The 18658-nt window shown below is 32.2% G+C and overlaps 1 protein-coding gene across 1 annotated transcript in view; it reads left to right on the forward strand.

Moving 5' to 3' along the window:
- The first annotated feature begins 15960 nt into the window (after positions 1–15960).
- Positions 15961–18658, forward strand: part of sall4 (spalt-like transcription factor 4) — a 12274-nt gene continuing 9576 nt past the window's right edge. Inside the window, exons 1-2 of the mRNA XM_061925331.1 lie at positions 15961–16136; positions 17571–18658. The exon at positions 17571–18658 is cut by the window's right edge and continues 1231 nt beyond it. Of these exons, the coding sequence (XP_061781315.1) occupies positions 16040–16136; positions 17571–18658 (1185 nt within the window). The 5' untranslated portion in view covers positions 15961–16039. The remainder of the gene's footprint in view (positions 16137–17570) is intronic.

Here is an 18658-nt window from a genome sequence, read left to right on the forward strand (position 1 = left end):
TTTTTGTCAAATAAAGATGCTTTGAAGTTATTGTTGGACTGATTGTTTGTAATAATACATGTTTTTATGTCCCAAAGTGGCACTATTTGGTTAAATAATGGCACTATTAAGTTAATGTAGGACTGATTGTTTGTAATAATGCATTCCATCATGTTTTATACCAAAATGTGGCACTGTTTAGTTAAATAAAGGCACTCTAATGTTATTGTAGGACTGATTGTTTGTAATAATACATGTTTTTATGTCCCAAAGTGGCACTATTAAGTTAAGTAATGGCACTATTAAGTTATTGTAGGACTGATTGTTTGTAATAATGCATTCCATCATGTTTTATACCAAAATGTGGCACTGTTTTGTTAAATAAAGGCACTTTTATGTTATTGTAGGACTGTTTGTTTGTAATAATACATGTTTTTATGTCCCAAAGTGGCACTATTTAGTTCAATAATGGCACTTTTAAGTTATTGTTGGAGTAATTGTTTGTAATAATGCATTCCATCATGTTTTATGCCAAAATGTGGCACTATTTAGTTAAATAAAGGCACTATTAAGTGTAAAAACAGCAGTGGATCTAATAATAGTCTTTGTAAGACTGTTTGTTTGTAATGATGCATGTTTTTTATGTTCGAAAGTGGCACTATTTAGTTAAATAATGGCACTATTAAGTTATTGTAGGACTGATTGTTTGTAATAATGCATTCCATCATGTTTTATGCCCAAATGTGGCACTGTTTAGTTAAATATATGCACTATTAGGTGTAAAAACAGCAGTAGATCTAATAATAGTCTTTGTAAGACTGTTTGTTTGTAATAATACATGTTTTTATGTCCCAAAGTGGCACTATTTAGATAAATAATGGCACTATTAAGTTAATGTAGGACTGATTGTTTGTAATAATGCATTCCATCATGTTTTATGCCAAAATGTGGCACTGTTCAGTTAAATAAAGGTACTCTAATGTTATTGTATGACTGTTTGTTTGTAATAATACATGTTTTTATGTCCCAAAGTGGCACTATTAAGTTAAATAATGGCACTATTAAGTTAATGTAAGACTGATTGTTTGTAATAATGCATTCCATCATGTTTTATGCCAAAATGTGGCACTATTTAGTTCAATAAAGGCACTATTAAGTGTAAAAACAGCAGTGGATCTAATAATAGTCTTTGTATGACTGTTTGTTTGTAATAATACATGTTTTTATGTCCCAAAGTGGCACTATTTAGTTAAATAATGGCACTATTAAGTTATTGTAGGCCTGATTGTTTGTAATAATACATGTTTTTATGTCCCAAAGTGGCACTATTTAGTTAAATAATGGCACTATTAAGTTATTGTAGGACTGATTTTTTGTAATAATACATGTTTTTATGTCCCAAAGTGGCACTATTTAGTTAAATAATGGCACTATTAAGTTATTGTAGGCCTGATTGTTTGTAATAATACATGTTTTTATGTCCCAAAGTGGCACTATTTAGTTAAATAATGGCACTATTAAGTTATTGTAGGACTGATTGTTTGTAATAATGCATTCCATCATGTTTTATGCCAAAATGTAGCACTGTTTAATTAGATAAAGGCACTCTAATGTTATTGTAGGACTGTTTGTTTGTAATAATGCATTCCATCATGTTTTATACCAAAATGTGGCACTGTTTAGTTAAATAAAGGCACTATTAGGTGTAAAAACAGTAGTAGATCTAATTACAGTCTTTGTATGACTGTTTGTTTGTAATAATACATGTTTTTATGTCTGAAAGTAACACTATTAAGTTAAATAATGGCACTATTAAGTTAATGTAGGACTGATTGTTTGTAATAATGCATTCCATCATGTTTTATGCCAAAATGTGGCACTATTTAGTTAAATAAAGGCACTATTAGGTGTAAAAACAGCAGTGGATCTAATAATAGTCTTTGTATGACTGTTTGTTTGTAATAATACATGTTTTTATGTCCCAAAGTGGCACTATTTAGTTAAATAATGGCACTATTAAGTTAATGTAGGACTGATTGTTTGTAATAATGCATTCCATCATGTTTTATGCCAAAATGTGGCACTATTTAGTTAAATAAAGGCACTATTAGGTGTAAAAACAGCAGTGGATCTAATAATAGTCTTTGTATGACTGTTTGTTTGTAATAATACATGTTTTTATGTCCCAAAGTGGCACTATTTAGTTAAATAATGGCACTATTAAGTTAATGTAGGACTGATTGTTTGTAATAATGCATTCCATCATGTTTTATGCCAAAATGTGTCACTATTTAGTTAAATAAAGGCACTATTAAGAGTAAAAAACAGCAGTTGATCTAATAATAGTCTTTGTATGACTGTTTGTTTGTAATTATGCATGTTTTTATGTCCCAAAGTGACACTATTTAGTTAAATAATGGCACTATTAAGTTAATGTAGGACTGATTGTTTGTAATAATGTATTCCATCATGTTTTATGCCAAAATGTGGCACTATTTAGTTAAATAAAGGCACTATTAGGTGTAAAAACAGCAGTGGATCTAATAATAGTCTTTGTAGGACTGTTTGTTTGTAATAATACATGTTTTTATGTCTCAAAGTGGCACTATTTAGTTAAACAATGGCACTATTAAGTTATTGTAGGACTGATTGCTTGTAATAATGCATTCCATCATGTTTTATGCCTAATAGTGGCACTGTTTGGTTAAATATATGCACTTTTAGTTGTAAAAACAGCAGTGGATCTAATAATAGTCTTTGTATGACTGTTTGTTTATAATAATACATGTTTTTATGTCCCAAAGTGGCACTATTTAGTTAAATAATGGCACTATTAAGTTATTGTAGGACTGATTGTTTGTAATAATGCATTCCATCATGTTTTATGCCAAAATGTGGCACTATTTAGTTAAATAAAGGCACTATTAGGTGTAAAAACAGCAGTAGATCTAATAATAGTCTTTGTATGACTGTTTGTTTGTAATAATACATGTTTTTATGTCCCAAAGTGGCACTATTTAGTTAAATAATGGCACTATTAAGTTATTGTAGGACTGATTGTTTGTAATAATGCATTCCGTCATGTTTTATACCAAAATGTAGCACTGTTTAGTTAAATATATGCACTATTAGGTGTAAAAACAGCAGTAGATCTAATAATAGTCTTTGTATGACTGTTTGTTTGTAATAATACATGTTTTTATGTCCCAAAGTGGCACTATTTAGTTAAATAATGGCACTATTAAGTTATTGTAGGACTGATTGTTTGTAATAATGCATTCCATCATGTTTTATGCCAAAATGTAGCACTGTTTAATTAGATAAAGGCACTCTAATGTTATTGTAGGACTGTTTGTTTGTAATAATGCATTCCATCATGTTTTATACCAAAATGTGGCACTGTTTAGTTAAATAAAGGCACTATTAGGTGTAAAAACAGTAGTAGATCTAATTACAGTCTTTGTATGACTGTTTGTTTGTAATAATACATGTTTTTATGTCTGAAAGTAACACTATTAAGTTAAATAATGGCACTATTAAGTTAATGTAGGACTGATTGTTTGTAATAATGCATTCCATCATGTTTTATGCCAAAATGTGGCACTATTTAGTTAAATAAAGGCACTATTAGGTGTAAAAACAGCAGTGGATCTAATAATAGTCTTTGTATGACTGTTTGTTTGTAATAATACATGTTTTTATGTCCCAAAGTGGCACTATTTAGTTAAATAATGGCACTATTAAGTTAATGTAGGACTGATTGTTTGTAATAATGCATTCCATCATGTTTTATGCCAAAATGTGTCACTATTTAGTTAAATAAAGGCACTATTAAGAGTAAAAAACAGCAGTTGATCTAATAATAGTCTTTGTATGACTGTTTGTTTGTAATTATGCATGTTTTTATGTCCCAAAGTGACACTATTTAGTTAAATAATGGCACTATTAAGTTAATGTAGGACTGATTGTTTGTAATAATGTATTCCATCATGTTTTATGCCAAAATGTGGCACTATTTAGTTAAATAAAGGCACTATTAGGTGTAAAAACAGCAGTGGATCTAATAATAGTCTTTGTAGGACTGTTTGTTTGTAATAATACATGTTTTTATGTCTCAAAGTGGCACTATTTAGTTAAACAATGGCACTATTAAGTTATTGTAGGACTGATTGCTTGTAATAATGCATTCCATCATGTTTTATGCCTAATAGTGGCACTGTTTGGTTAAATATATGCACTTTTAGTTGTAAAAACAGCAGTGGATCTAATAATAGTCTTTGTATGACTGTTTGTTTATAATAATACATGTTTTTATGTCCCAAAGTGGCACTATTTAGTTAAATAATGGCACTATTAAGTTATTGTAGGACTGATTGTTTGTAATAATGCATTCCATCATGTTTTATGCCAAAATGTGGCACTATTTAGTTAAATAAAGGCACTATTAGGTGTAAAAACAGCAGTAGATCTAATAATAGTCTTTGTATGACTGTTTGTTTGTAATAATACATGTTTTTATGTCCCAAAGTGGCACTATTTAGTTAAATAATGGCACTATTAAGTTATTGTAGGACTGATTGTTTGTAATAATGCATTCCGTCATGTTTTATACCAAAATGTAGCACTGTTTAGTTAAATATATGCACTATTAGGTGTAAAAACAGCAGTAGATCTAATAATAGTCTTTGTATGACTGTTTGTTTGTAATAATACATGTTTTTATGTCCCAAAGTGGCACTATTTAGTTAAATAATGGCACTATTAAGTTATTGTAGGACTGATTTTTTGTAATAATACATGTTTTTATGTCCCAAAGTGGCACTATTTAGTTAAATAATGGCACTATTAAGTTATTGTAGGACTGATTGTTTGTAATAATGCATTCCATCATGTTTTATGCCAAAATGTAGCACTGTTTAATTAGATAAAGGCACTCTAATGTTATTGTAGGACTGTTTGTTTGTAATAATGCATTCCATCATGTTTTATACCAAAATGTGGCACTGTTTAGTTAAATAAAGGCACTATTAGGTGTAAAAACAGTAGTAGATCTAATTACAGTCTTTGTATGACTGTTTGTTTGTAATAATACATGTTTTTATGTCTGAAAGTAACACTATTAAGTTAAATAATGGCACTATTAAGTTAATGTAGGACTGATTGTTTGTAATAATGCATTCCATCATGTTTTATGCCAAAATGTGGCACTATTTAGTTAAATAAAGGCACTATTAGGTGTAAAAACAGCAGTGGATCTAATAATAGTCTTTGTATGACTGTTTGTTTGTAATAATACATGTTTTTATGTCCCAAAGTGGCACTATTTAGTTAAATAATGGCACTATTAAGTTAATGTAGGACTGATTGTTTGTAATAATGCATTCCATCATGTTTTATGCCAAAATGTGTCACTATTTAGTTAAATAAAGGCACTATTAAGAGTAAAAAACAGCAGTTGATCTAATAATAGTCTTTGTATGACTGTTTGTTTGTAATTATGCATGTTTTTATGTCCCAAAGTGGCACTATTAAGTTAAATAATGGCACTATTAAGTTATTGTAGGACTGATTGTTTGTAATAATGCATTCCATCATGTTTTATACCAAAATGTGGCACTATTTAGTTAAATAAAGGCACTATTAAGTGTAAAAACAGCAGTGGATCTAATAATAGTCTTTGTATGACTGTTTGTTTGTAATAATACATGTTTTTATGTCTGAAAGTGGCACTATTTAGTTAAATAATGGCACTGTTAAGTTAATGTAGGACTGATTGTTTGTAATAATGCATTCCATCATGTTTTATGCCAAAATGTGACACTGTTTAGTTAGATAAAGGCACTCTAATGTTATTGTAGGACTGATTGTTTGTAATAATACATGTTTTTATGTCCGAAAGTGACATTATTTAGATAAATAATGGCACTATTAAGTTATTGTAGGATTGATTGTTTGTAATAATGCATTCCATCATGTTTTATACCAAAATGTGGCACTGTTTAGTTAAATAAAGGCACTATTAAGTGTAAAAACAGCAGTAGATCTAATAATAGTCTTTGTATGACTGTTTGTTTGTAATAATACATGTTTTTATGTCTGAAAGTGGCACTAGTTAGATAAATAATGGCACTATTTGGTTATTGTAGGATTGATTGTTTGTAATAATGCATTCCATCATGTTTTATACCAAAATGTGGCACTGTTTAGTTAGATAAAGGCACTATTATGTTATTGTAGGACTGTTTGTTTGTAATGATGCATGTATTTATGTCCCAAAGTGCCACTATTTAGTTAAATAATGGCACTATTAAGTTATTGTAGGACTGATTGTTTGTAATAATGCATTCCATCATGTTTTATACCAAAATGTGGCACTGTTTAGTTAGATATAGGCACTATTATGTTATTGTAGGACTGTTTGTTTGTAATAATACATGTTTTTATGTCCCAAAGTGACATTATTTAGATAAATAATGGCACTATTAAGTTATTGTAGGATTGCTTGCTTGTAATAATGCATTCCATCATGTTTTATACCAAAATGTAGCACTGTTTGGTTAAATAAAGGCACTATTAGGTGTAAAAACAGCAGTGGATCTAATAATAGTCTTTGTATGACTGTTTGTTTGTAATAATACATGTTTTTATGTCTGAAAGTGACACTATTTAGTTAAATAATGGCACTATTAAGTTAATGTAGGACTGATTGTTTGTAATAATGCATTCCATCATGTTTTATGCCAAAATGTGTCACTATTTAGTTAAATAAAGGCACTATTAAGAGTAAAAAACAGCAGTTGATCTAATAATAGTCTTTGTATGACTGTTTGTTTGTAATAATACATGTTTTTATGTCCCAAAGTGGCACTATTAAGTTAAGTAATGGCACTATTTAGTTATTGTAGGACTGATTGTTTGTAATAATGCATTCCATCATGTTTTATGCCCAAATGTGGCACTGTTTAGTTAAATAAAGGCACTATTAAGTGTAAAAACAGCAGTGGATCTAATAATAGTCTTTGTAAGACTGTTTGTTTGTAATAATACATGTTTTTATGTCCCAAAGTGGCACTATTAAGTTAAATAATGGCACTATTAAGTTAATGTAGGACTGATTGTTTGTAATAATGCATTCCATCATGTTTTATGCCAAAATGTGGCACTGTTTAGTTAAATAAAGGCACGATTAGGTGTAAAAACAGCAGTGGATCTAATAATAGTCTTTGTAAGACTGTTTGTTTGTAATAATACATGTTTTTATGTCCCAAAGTGGCACTATTTAGTTAAATAATGGCACTATTAAGTTATTGTAGGACTGATTGTTTGTAATAATACATTCCATCATGTTTTATACCAAAATGTGGCACTGTTTAGTTAAATAAAGGCACTTTCAAGTGTAAAAACAGCAGTTGATCTAATAATAGTCTTTGTATGACTGTTTGTTTGTAATAATACATGTTTTTATGTCCCAGAGTGGCACTATTTAGTTAAATAATGGCACTATTAAGTTAATGTAGGACTGATTGTTTGTAATAATGCATTCCATCATGTTTTATACCAAAATGTGGCACTGTTTTGTTAAATAAAGGCACTCTAATGTTATTGTAGGACTGATTGTTTGTAATAATACATGTTTTTATGTCCCAAAGTGGCACTATTAAGTTAAATAATGGCACTATTAAGTTATTGTAGGACTGATTGTTTGTAATAATGCATTCCATCATGTTTTATGCCAAAATGTGGCACTGTTTAGTTAAATATATGCACTATTAAGTGTAAAAACAGCAGTGGATCTAATAATAGTCTTTGTATGACTGTTTGTTTGTAATAATACATGTTTTTATGTCCCAAAGTGGCACTATTTAGTTAAATAATGGCACTATTAAGTTATTGTAGGACTGATTGTTTGTAATAATGCATTCCATCATGTTTTATGCCAAAATGTGGCACTGTTTAGTTAGATAAAGGCACTATTAAGTGTAAAAACAGCAGTGGATCTAATAATAGTCTTTGTATGACTGTTTGTTTGTAATAATACATGTTTTTATGTCCCAAAGTGACACTAGTTAGATAAATAATGGCACTATTTAGTTATTGTAGGACTGATTGTTTGTAATAATGCATTCCATCATGTTTTATGCCCAAATGTGGCACTGTTTAGTTAAATAAAGGCACTATTAAGTGTAAAAACAGCAGTGGATCTAATAATAGTCTTTGTAAGACTGTTTGTTTGTAATAATACATGTTTTTATGTCCCAAAGTGGCACTATTAAGTTAAGTAATGGCACTATTTAGTTATTGTAGGACTGATTGTTTGTAATAATGCATTCCATCATGTTTTATGCCAAAATGTGGCACTGTTTAGTTAAATATATGCACTATTAAGTGTAAAAACAGCAGTGGATCTAATAATAGTCTTTGTATGACTGTTTGTTTGTAATAATACATGTTTTTATGTCCCAAAGTGGCACTATTTAGTTAAATAATGGCACTATTAAGTTATTGTAGGACTGATTGTTTGTAATAATGCATTCCATCATGTTTTATGCCAAAATGTGGCACTGTTTATGTAAAATAAAGGCACTCTAATGTTATTGTAGGACTGTTTGTTTGTAATAATACATGTTTTTATGTCCCAAAGTAGCACTAGTTAGATAAATAATGGCACTATTAAGTAAATGTAGGACTGATTGTTTGTAATAATGCATTCCATCATGTTTTATGCCAAAATGTGTCACTATTTAGTTAAATAAAGGCACTATTAAGAGTAAAAAACAGCAGTTGATCTAATAATAGTCTTTGTATGACTGTTTGTTTGTAATTATGCATGTTTTTATGTCCCAAAGTGACACTATTTAGTTAAATAATGGCACTATTAAGTTATTGTAGGACTGATTGTTTGTAATAATGCATTCCGTCATGTTTTATACCAAAATGGGTCACTATTTAGTTAAATAAAGGCACTATTAAGAGTAAAAACAGCAGTTGTTCTAATAATAGTCTTTGTATGACTGTTTGTTTGTAATTATGCATGTTTTTATGTCCCAAAGTGACACTATTTAGTTAAATAATGGCACTATTAAGTTAATGTAGGACTGATTGTTTGTAATAATGCATTCCATCATGTTTTATGCCAAAATGTGGCACTGTTTAGTTAAATAAAGGCACTTTTGAGTGTAAAAACAGCAGTTGATCTAATAATAGTCTTTGTATGACTGTTTGTTTGTAATAATACATGTTTTATGTCCCAAAGTGGCACTATTTAGATAAATAATGGCACTATTAAGTTATTGTAGGACTGGTTGTTTGTAATAATGCATTCCATCATGTTTTATGCCAAAATGTGGCACTGTTTATGTAAAATAAAGGCACTCTAATGTTATTGTAGGACTGATTGTTTGTAATAATACATGTTTTTATGTCTGAAAGTGGCACTAGTTAGATAAATAATGGCACTATTTAGTTATTGTAGGACTGATTGTTTGTAATAATGCATTCCATCATGTTTTATACCAAAATGTGGCACTATTTAGTTAGATAACGGTACTATTAGGTGTAAAAACAGCAGTGGATTTAATAATAGTCTTTGTATGACTGATTGTTTGTAATAATACATGTTTTTATGTCCCAAAGTGGCACTATTAAGTTAAAGGCTCCATTAAAGTGTACACACGGCAGTATAGGGCCAACTAATCACAGTCCTTCCCAAAAAGTTCCCACAGGACGTGTTTGATCTCAGCTGACCTGCAGTGTCTGTGCAGTCCACACTTGGAATGTCACTGGTATGCCCAGAAGAAATTCCTGCGCGTCTCTGGAGTGCAGACTGCTTCAGGACGGGTCTTTAATGCACTTTTTGACGCCGACGTCTTCATCGCCGCTTTGTGTTTTATTCCCGCCTGTTTGTGCAGACCACACAATATTGACTGTTTGAACTCAGCATGGAGAGTCGACTACAGCCACTCCTTGGGAGTTTTTGCAAGACTTTCCCTTTTTTGTCAACAACACCCGATGCCGATTTGACTTTTTTTTTTTTTTTTTTTTTAATTCCATTGCCATTTTTCTTTAATGATAAATGTACTTTATAGAACGTTCAAAAAGCCCCACCTGACCTGACCGTACTCCAAAAAAAAAAAAAAGAAAAAAAAAAAGCCAGTTCATAGTTTGGTGTGAACTGGTTTCACTGGTTGAACCTCCCCAGACATCGGAACATACCAGTTATATAATTAGGTGGAAAAAATGTGTTACTTATCATGGAATGTCCTTTACAGTGGACAACAGTATCTAGTTATAATCCATTGTCTTTCTTTTGAGAGGAAACATATGTATATATTTAAGTCAAATAGGCACAAAAGATCATAAATATTGCTCCTTGAACACTTCCATTAACATCTTACGTTAAAAAAATGGCATTTTAACTTTCACTTCCATCTCAGCGGACCTAAAAAAGGAATGTTACCAAAACTGTCGAATAAATCCTAAAAATAACTTCTCTCACGGTCATAAAGGATGCCAGCGGCCACTTCGTCTATTTGTTTGGACGAACCCCAAAACATGACGTCACATCAGTTGTTTATGTTAGGAAGAAGCAGGTAATTTACCCATAATGCATTGCTGGGTCTCAGGAAGGTTAAAACATATGCACTGTAAATATTCACCAGGATTTGACAGTCAAAATGTACTGTAAACTTACAGAAAATGACGATAGAAAATACACAGCCTTTTTTAACTATATGGTAAATTACACGTCCGACCAGTATGAGGCCACGGGGAAGACCCAGGACACTTTGGGGCTGGCCTGGGAACGCCTCGTGATTTCCCCGGGAGGAGCCGGACAAAGGGGAAGTCTGGGCTTCTCTGCTTAGGCTGCTGCCCCCGCGACCCGACCTCGGATAAGCGGAAGAAGATGGATGGATAAATGTGAAAGAAATGCAATTATCAGCCAGGAATTTATTGGGAAATTACAATGGACACTTTTACAGTGAGGTTAATGAAGAAAATGAATAAATAATAAAGTATATATGATAAAGTAAGACAAATAAATAAATAGATAAATACATATTTTTTTCAGAAAAAAAACTTGATTGTTTATTGATCTATTTGTCATTATTTTGTATTGTATTGTAACAATATTTATTTTATTTTTCCGGCAATTACTGAAAACATTGTGATATATATATTTTTTTTGTTAAAAAAACAACAAGCTAAGTACAGAAAAATAATAAATAATAAAAATTATCCATCCATCCATTTCTACCGCTTGTCCCTTTTTGGGGTCACGGGGAGTCGCTGGAGCCTATCTCAGCTGCATTCGGGCGGAAGGCGGCTTACACCCTGGACAAGTTGCCACCTCATCACAGGGCAATAATGATAATAATAAAATAAAAAGTAAATAAATTAAATAAATAAATAAATAAATAAAAATAATAAAATTTTAAAAAAAATTAAAAAAAAAATTTAAAAAAAAAAAATATATATATATATATATATATATATATATATATATATATATATATATATATATATATATATATATGTATATGTATATATAGATAGATAGATAGATAGGCTCCAGCGCCGTCCGCGACCCCGAAGAGAATAGGCGGTAGAAAATGGATGGATATATATATATATATATATATATATATATATTTATATATATATATATATATATATATATATATATATGTCTTAATAAGGTTATCCAAAAAATAGTGCTCAATACCGTAGTAGAGCGCAATATATGTATGTGTGGGAAAAAAAATCACAAGACTACTTCATCTCTACAGGCCTGTTTCATGAGGGGTTTCCTCAATCATCAGGAGATTTTCTGATGATTGAGGAAACCCCTCATGAAACAGGCCTGTAGAGATGAAGTAGTCTTGTGATTTTTTTCCCACACATACATATATATATATATATATATATATATATATATATATATATATATATATATATATATATATATATATATATATATATGTATATATATCCATCCGTCCATCCATTTTCTACCGCTTATTCCCTTCGGGGTCGCGGGTATATATATATATATATATATATATATATATATATATAAATGATAAATGATAAATGGGTTGTACTTGTATAGCGCTTTTCTACCTTGAAGGTACTCAAAGCGCTTTGACACTACTTCCACATTTACCCATTCACACACACATTCACACACTGATGGAGGGAGCTGCCATGCAAGGCGCTAACCAGCACCCATCAGGAGCAAGGGTGAAGTGTCTTGCTCAGGACACAACGGATATGACGAGGTTGGTACTAGGTGGGGATTGAACCAGGGACCCTCGGGTCGCGCACGGCCATTCTTCCACTGCGCCACACCGTATATATATATAGTACAGGCCAAAGGTTTGGACACACCTTCTCATTCAATGCGTTTTCTTTATTTCCATGACTATTTACATTGTAGATTGTCACATCAAAACTATGAATGAACACATGTGGAGTTATGTACTTAACAACAAAAAAGGTGAAATAACTGAAAACATGTTTTATATTCTAGTTTCTTCAAAATAGTCACCCTTTGCTCTGATTACTGCTTTGCACACTCTTGGCATTCTCTCCATGAGCTTCAAGAGGTAGTCACCTGAAATGGTTTTCACTTCACAGGTGTGCTTGAAGCTCATGGAGAGCTTTTTTTTTTGTTTATTTTGCACAATTGAGTTTTGCATATAAGGAATATATATATATATATATATATATATATATATATATATATATATATATATATATATATATATATATATATATATATATATATATATATATATATTGTTTTTAAATGTATTTACTTTTTATTTTATTATTATCATTATTATCATTATTGCCCTGTGATGAGGTGGCAACTTGTCCAGGGTGTACTCCGCCTTCCGCCCGAATGCAGCTGAGATAGGCTCCAGCGACTCCCCGCGACCCTAAAAAGGGACAAGCGGTAGAAAATGGATGGATGGATAATTTTTTTTTTTTTTTTTTTTTTTTTTAATTTTTCTGTACTTAGCTTGTTTTTTTTAACAAAAAATATATATATATCACAATGTTTGTTCATTGTCTCATTTATTGTTCATTTGTTCATAAATAAATGTGTACTTTACCGAAAAAAAAAAAAAAAATGTTATGCTGGTCAGCGTGTGTCCAAAGTGTGGCCCGGGGGGACATTTGCATATTGGCTGACGCAAGCTTTTGTCTTTAAATATATATATATATATATATATATATATATATATATATATATATATATATATATATATATATATATATATATATACATTTTAATACACTTTTTCATCGACAACAAAAAGCTAAGCTTTTGTCCTTAAATATACAGTATATATATATATATATATATATACACACATATATATATATTTATATATATATGTCATGTCTGTATTATCATGTTTTGTTTTAAGTCATGTTTTGTTTAGTTTCTGTCTTTTCACTCCCTTGTCTGGTCACCATAGCAACCATTAGTTTTCACCTGTCACGTCACGCATCCGTTTCACGTCTTGAGTCACGCACCTGTTTTTGTTAATCATGTCCATAGTATTTAAGTTAATTCATTTTCTGTTGTTCGTCCTGACGACCTCGCACCACATTTATGCTCTGTCCATTGTTTCATGTCCATGTTCACGCTGCTCCTTTTTTGTCCAAGCCAAGTAAGTTTTTGTTCCATGTTTATAATCTTTTTGTTTTTCATAGTTTATTCTCCGCCACTGTGCGTGCTTTTCATTTGTACTTTTTGCTATAGTCTTTTGGTTTCATAGTTTATTATCCGCCACTGTGCGCGCTTTCATTTATCCCTTTTTTTTTATATATTAAATTGATATATTAAAACCCGCCATGTACCTTAATTCCCGTCTCGCCCGTGCCAACTTTCCGTTGCATCCTGGAAAAGCTAACTCCCAAGATCAAGTCCTGACAATATATACAACAAAAAGCTAACAAAAGCTTTTGTCTTTAAATATACTGTATATATATATATATATATATATATATATATATATATATATATATATATATATATATATATATATATATATATATATATATATATACACACATATATATATATATATTTATATATATACTGTATATACAACAAAAAGCTAACAAAAGCTTTTGTCTTTAAATATACAGTATATATATATATATATATATATATATATATATATATATATATATATATATATATATATATATATACAGTATATATATATATATATATATACTGTATATTTAAAGACAAAGGCTTGCGTTATCTTTTTGTTGTATATATATATATAGTATATATATACAGTATATATGTATATATACAGTATATATCTAGATATAGATATACAGTATATATATATACTGTATATTTAAAGACAAAAGCTTGCATTATATACAGTATATATCTATGTATATATACATATATACTGTATGTATGTATACATATATATATATATATATATATATATATATATATATATATATACATATATATATATATATATGTATATATATATATATATTTATATATATATATATACATATATATATATATATATATATATATATATATATATATATATATATATATATATATATACACATTTTAATACACTTTTTCATCGACAACAAAAAGCTAAGCTTTTGTCCTTAAATATACAGTATATATATATATATATATATATATATATATATATATATATATATATACACACATATATATATATTTATATATATATACAACAAAAAGCTAACAAAAGCTTTTGTCTTTAAATATACAGTATATATATATATATATATATATATATATATATATATATATATATATATATATATATACACACATATATATATATATTTATATATATACTGTATATACAACAAAAAGCTAACAAAAGCTTTTGTCTTTAAATATACAGTATGTATATATATATATATATATATATATATATATATATATACACAGTATATATATATATATATATATATATATACTGTATATTTAAAGACAAAAGCTTGCGTTATCTTTTTGTTGTATATATATATAGTATATATATATATACAGTGTATATGTATATATACGGTACAGTATATATCTAGATATAGATATACAGTATATATATATACTGTATATTTAAAGACAAAAGCTTGCATTATATACAGTACATATCTATGTATATATACATATATACTGTATGTATGTATACATATATATATATATATATATATATATATATATATATATATATATATACATATATATATACATATATATGTATATATATATATTTATATATATTTATATATATATATATATATATATATATATATATTTAAAGACAAAAGCTTGCGTTAGCTTTTTGTTGTCGGTGAGAAAGTGTATTAAAATTTCAGCTTTTGTGTCATTAATGTCACATTTTCTCTGTTGATTTCGTGTTTCATTTTATTAGGACAATCTAATGCGGGCCAATATGCAAATGTCCCCCGGGGCCACACTTAACACTTAATAAAAAATTCCGGTAAAGTACACATTTATTTGTGAACAAATGAACAATAAATGAAACAATGAACATATATATATACAGTATTCCAAAATAAACAAAATATCAATGCAGGCACTCTAGTATTGAGACTATTCTTGGTATCCAATATGTCGATAGTTGAATCGATCCGCCCCTAGAACGAGCAGAATTGGGGCCGGCTCGCTGGGCGGCGTTGAGGCCGGCCCTCCATGCAGGCAGGCCGGCCACTGGCAGGCCTCCTCCCGCCCCCCCCACCTCTCTGGTCAATGAACTGGGCGGGGCGGAGGTCGGCTCATTTGCATAATGACGTCAAGCCAATCAGCTGTCAGAGCTCCGTGATAAATCGCAATGCATTATTGATCATAATAATCACCTTGACATGCGCATTTCCACTTGAGGAGAGTGGGGGGTCGGTTTTTTTGTTTTTTCCCCCCCCTTTTTTTTTTTTTTGCCAGAAGAATTAGTAGAAGAAGAGGAGGATAATTGTGCGGAACTTCTTGTTTGGCGCAGATGGTTGCACCATGTCGAGGCGCAAGCAAGCCAAGCCGCAGCACATCAACTCGGACGAGCCTCCCTCTTCTTCTTCCTCCTCTTCTTCCTCCTCCTGCAGCCACCATGGTGAGTTGCAGGCCTTAACTTTTGCACGGGTTTTTTTTTTTTTTTTGGATGTTTGTGTCTCGGAATGGCAAAGTTTGAACGGGTCCAGGTGTAGGGTCACTTTTTCTGTCGAAAGTGCCGACTCGTTTCATTCAACTTACCTGTTGATTTGAACGGAGTCGCTCCGCAAAACTCTTTGGAACGTAATAACTTTTTTTTTTTTTTTAAATGAAAAAGACAAATACTTCCTCTAATTAATACAAAATAAAATTTTTTTTTTTTTTTGGTCGCTGATTGTGACGAATCTGCACTCCTGAATCGAGCATTACGTTTTAAACGATGCCCTTAATCGCGCTCACTTGAATGAAATGGCGTTTATTCATTAACTTTTTTTTTTTAAACCCAAAAGTCACCCCCCTTACACAAAAAGACAGTGAAACGGGACTCTCGTAAGCCGAGCCAAAGGCAATAAATCCCCCAGTTTAATGCATGACTGTTTCCTTTGGTAGGTATGTCGGCGGGTGGGGGATGGAGCAAAGTGGCCCTTTTCTTGTGGAGCCTGTTGGGTGGGGACCTTTTTTTTTTTTTTTTTTTTTTTTTTTTTTTTAATCTATAGTACTTTGTCAACATTCAAATATAAACGCGAGTTTTATTTTTACCTGGTGCTATTTTATTTGAGTGAAGTACAACAAAGGCAACATTGCTGACCTCGTGTCTTACGCCACACTAAAGGTGATGCAGGTCAGACGCCCCCAAGTGGCCGCTTTGAGTATTTTTTTTTTTTTTTTTTTTTTTTTTTTTAGAAATTGCAAACTTTTTTTTTTTTTTGGTCCCAGATAAGATTACAGATTGGGGTGTATTGTGCGCAAATTTCACAGCCCCCCACTCTCTTCCCCCACCTCATCGGATTGTGTAGTATTGTAATGCAACTTTTTTTTGTTTTGTTTTGTGTTTAGTGGCCTTCCCTCCCTGCTGGGCAATTATCAAGTCCAACAGTTTCTTTTGGGCAAATGCAAACAGGTGGTCCTGCAATCCTCTCTCAACCCCCCACATATTGCATTTGCATTTACAATACACCCGGTTGTTGGGAAACGGCCTGTTTGGCAGACACCCTAAAACAGAGCTTATTTTTTTAAATTTTTTTTTTTTTTTTACCTGTATGGAAAAATTATAAATCAAAACAAATTATAGAGATTCAGTCTCTCTTAATTAAACTTTTTTTTGGTTTTGTAGATTTTTTTTTTGATTTTTTTTTAGGAGCCATGCTGCTTTGTCTTCCTGCACATTGTTCTGTCATGTTGAAGGTGGATGGTTGCCCCCTAGTGGCCTTTATGTATAAAAGTGGATTGACTTTATTTTTAACCGTAAACTCTCCATACTGACTCACGCTTGATCGTCCGTAAATTGTTTTATCATCAGATCTTCATTTTCAAATATTCCCCCCCCCCTTCTCAGGGATCCCCCAAGATGACTCGGCTGAGGAGGCGGGCGGCTGTGGCCAAGTGAAGAGGTTCAGAATGGACCAGACCAAGATCTGCGCCAAGTGCTGCGCCGAGTTCTTCGACCAGGCCGAATTCGTCGAGCACGAGCAAAACTGCGCCAAGAACCACCGGGTGCTCATCATGAGGGACGGCGACGGCAACGAGGGCCTTGAGGAATACTCCCGAGGTTCCCCCGGCAGCGACCACGACGACAGCCGCTCCAGCAACCTCTCGGTCGCCAACGGGGATCAGGCGGAAAGGGCCGAGGAGGAGGAGGAGGACCACGGCGATCTGTCTGCCAGTCCCGAGACCAACTTCCAGCCTTGCCCTGAGATGCAGGATTCCATGACGTCTTCGAATCAGTCGCAGGAAGCCATGCAGGTCCTCCCCATGATCTTGGAGCAGCTGGTGTGCCTCCAGCAGCAGCAGCTCCAGCAAATCCAGATCACGGAACAGATCAGAATCCAGGTAGCCATGATGACTCCGACTAGTCTCCAGTCGACAGCAGTGGATCCCCTCAAAGCCCTGGGGGCTCATCTCTCTCAACAGCTGTCTGCCGCAGCAGCCTTGATAGGAAAACGGACTGGTAGTCAAAGCCTGTCGCTGGAGGCGTTGAAGACCGCTAAAGCACCTCTAGCTGCGAGCATCTCAGCATCTGGGCCTGGAGGACTCAGTGCAATGGCCTCCAAAATGGACATTTTGAAAGGCATTCCGGATCGGTCTGGCCGTTTGCCAGCCCTGCTCTCGGAGTCGCCAGGCGCGGTGGCGTTCCCGGGCTCCTTTAGCAGCATCCAAGCAGGGATGGACTCCAAAAAAGCAAAGGGAAAGCTGCTCACTATTCCGGTGGAGGCCAAGAACGGCGAGTCGTTATACAAGCACAAGTGCAAGTACTGCGGCAAGAGCTTCGGGAACGACAGCGCTCTGCAGATCCACTTGCGTTCCCACACGGGGGAGAGGCCCTTTAAGTGCAACATCTGCGGGAACCGCTTCACCACCAAAGGAAACTTGAAAGTGCATTTCCAGAGGCATAAGGACAAATATCCCAATATCACCATGAACCCT

This window comes from Nerophis lumbriciformis, linkage group LG01 (genome assembly GCF_033978685.3).
Source record: "Nerophis lumbriciformis linkage group LG01, RoL_Nlum_v2.1, whole genome shotgun sequence".
NCBI lineage: Eukaryota > Metazoa > Chordata > Actinopteri > Syngnathiformes > Syngnathidae > Nerophis > Nerophis lumbriciformis.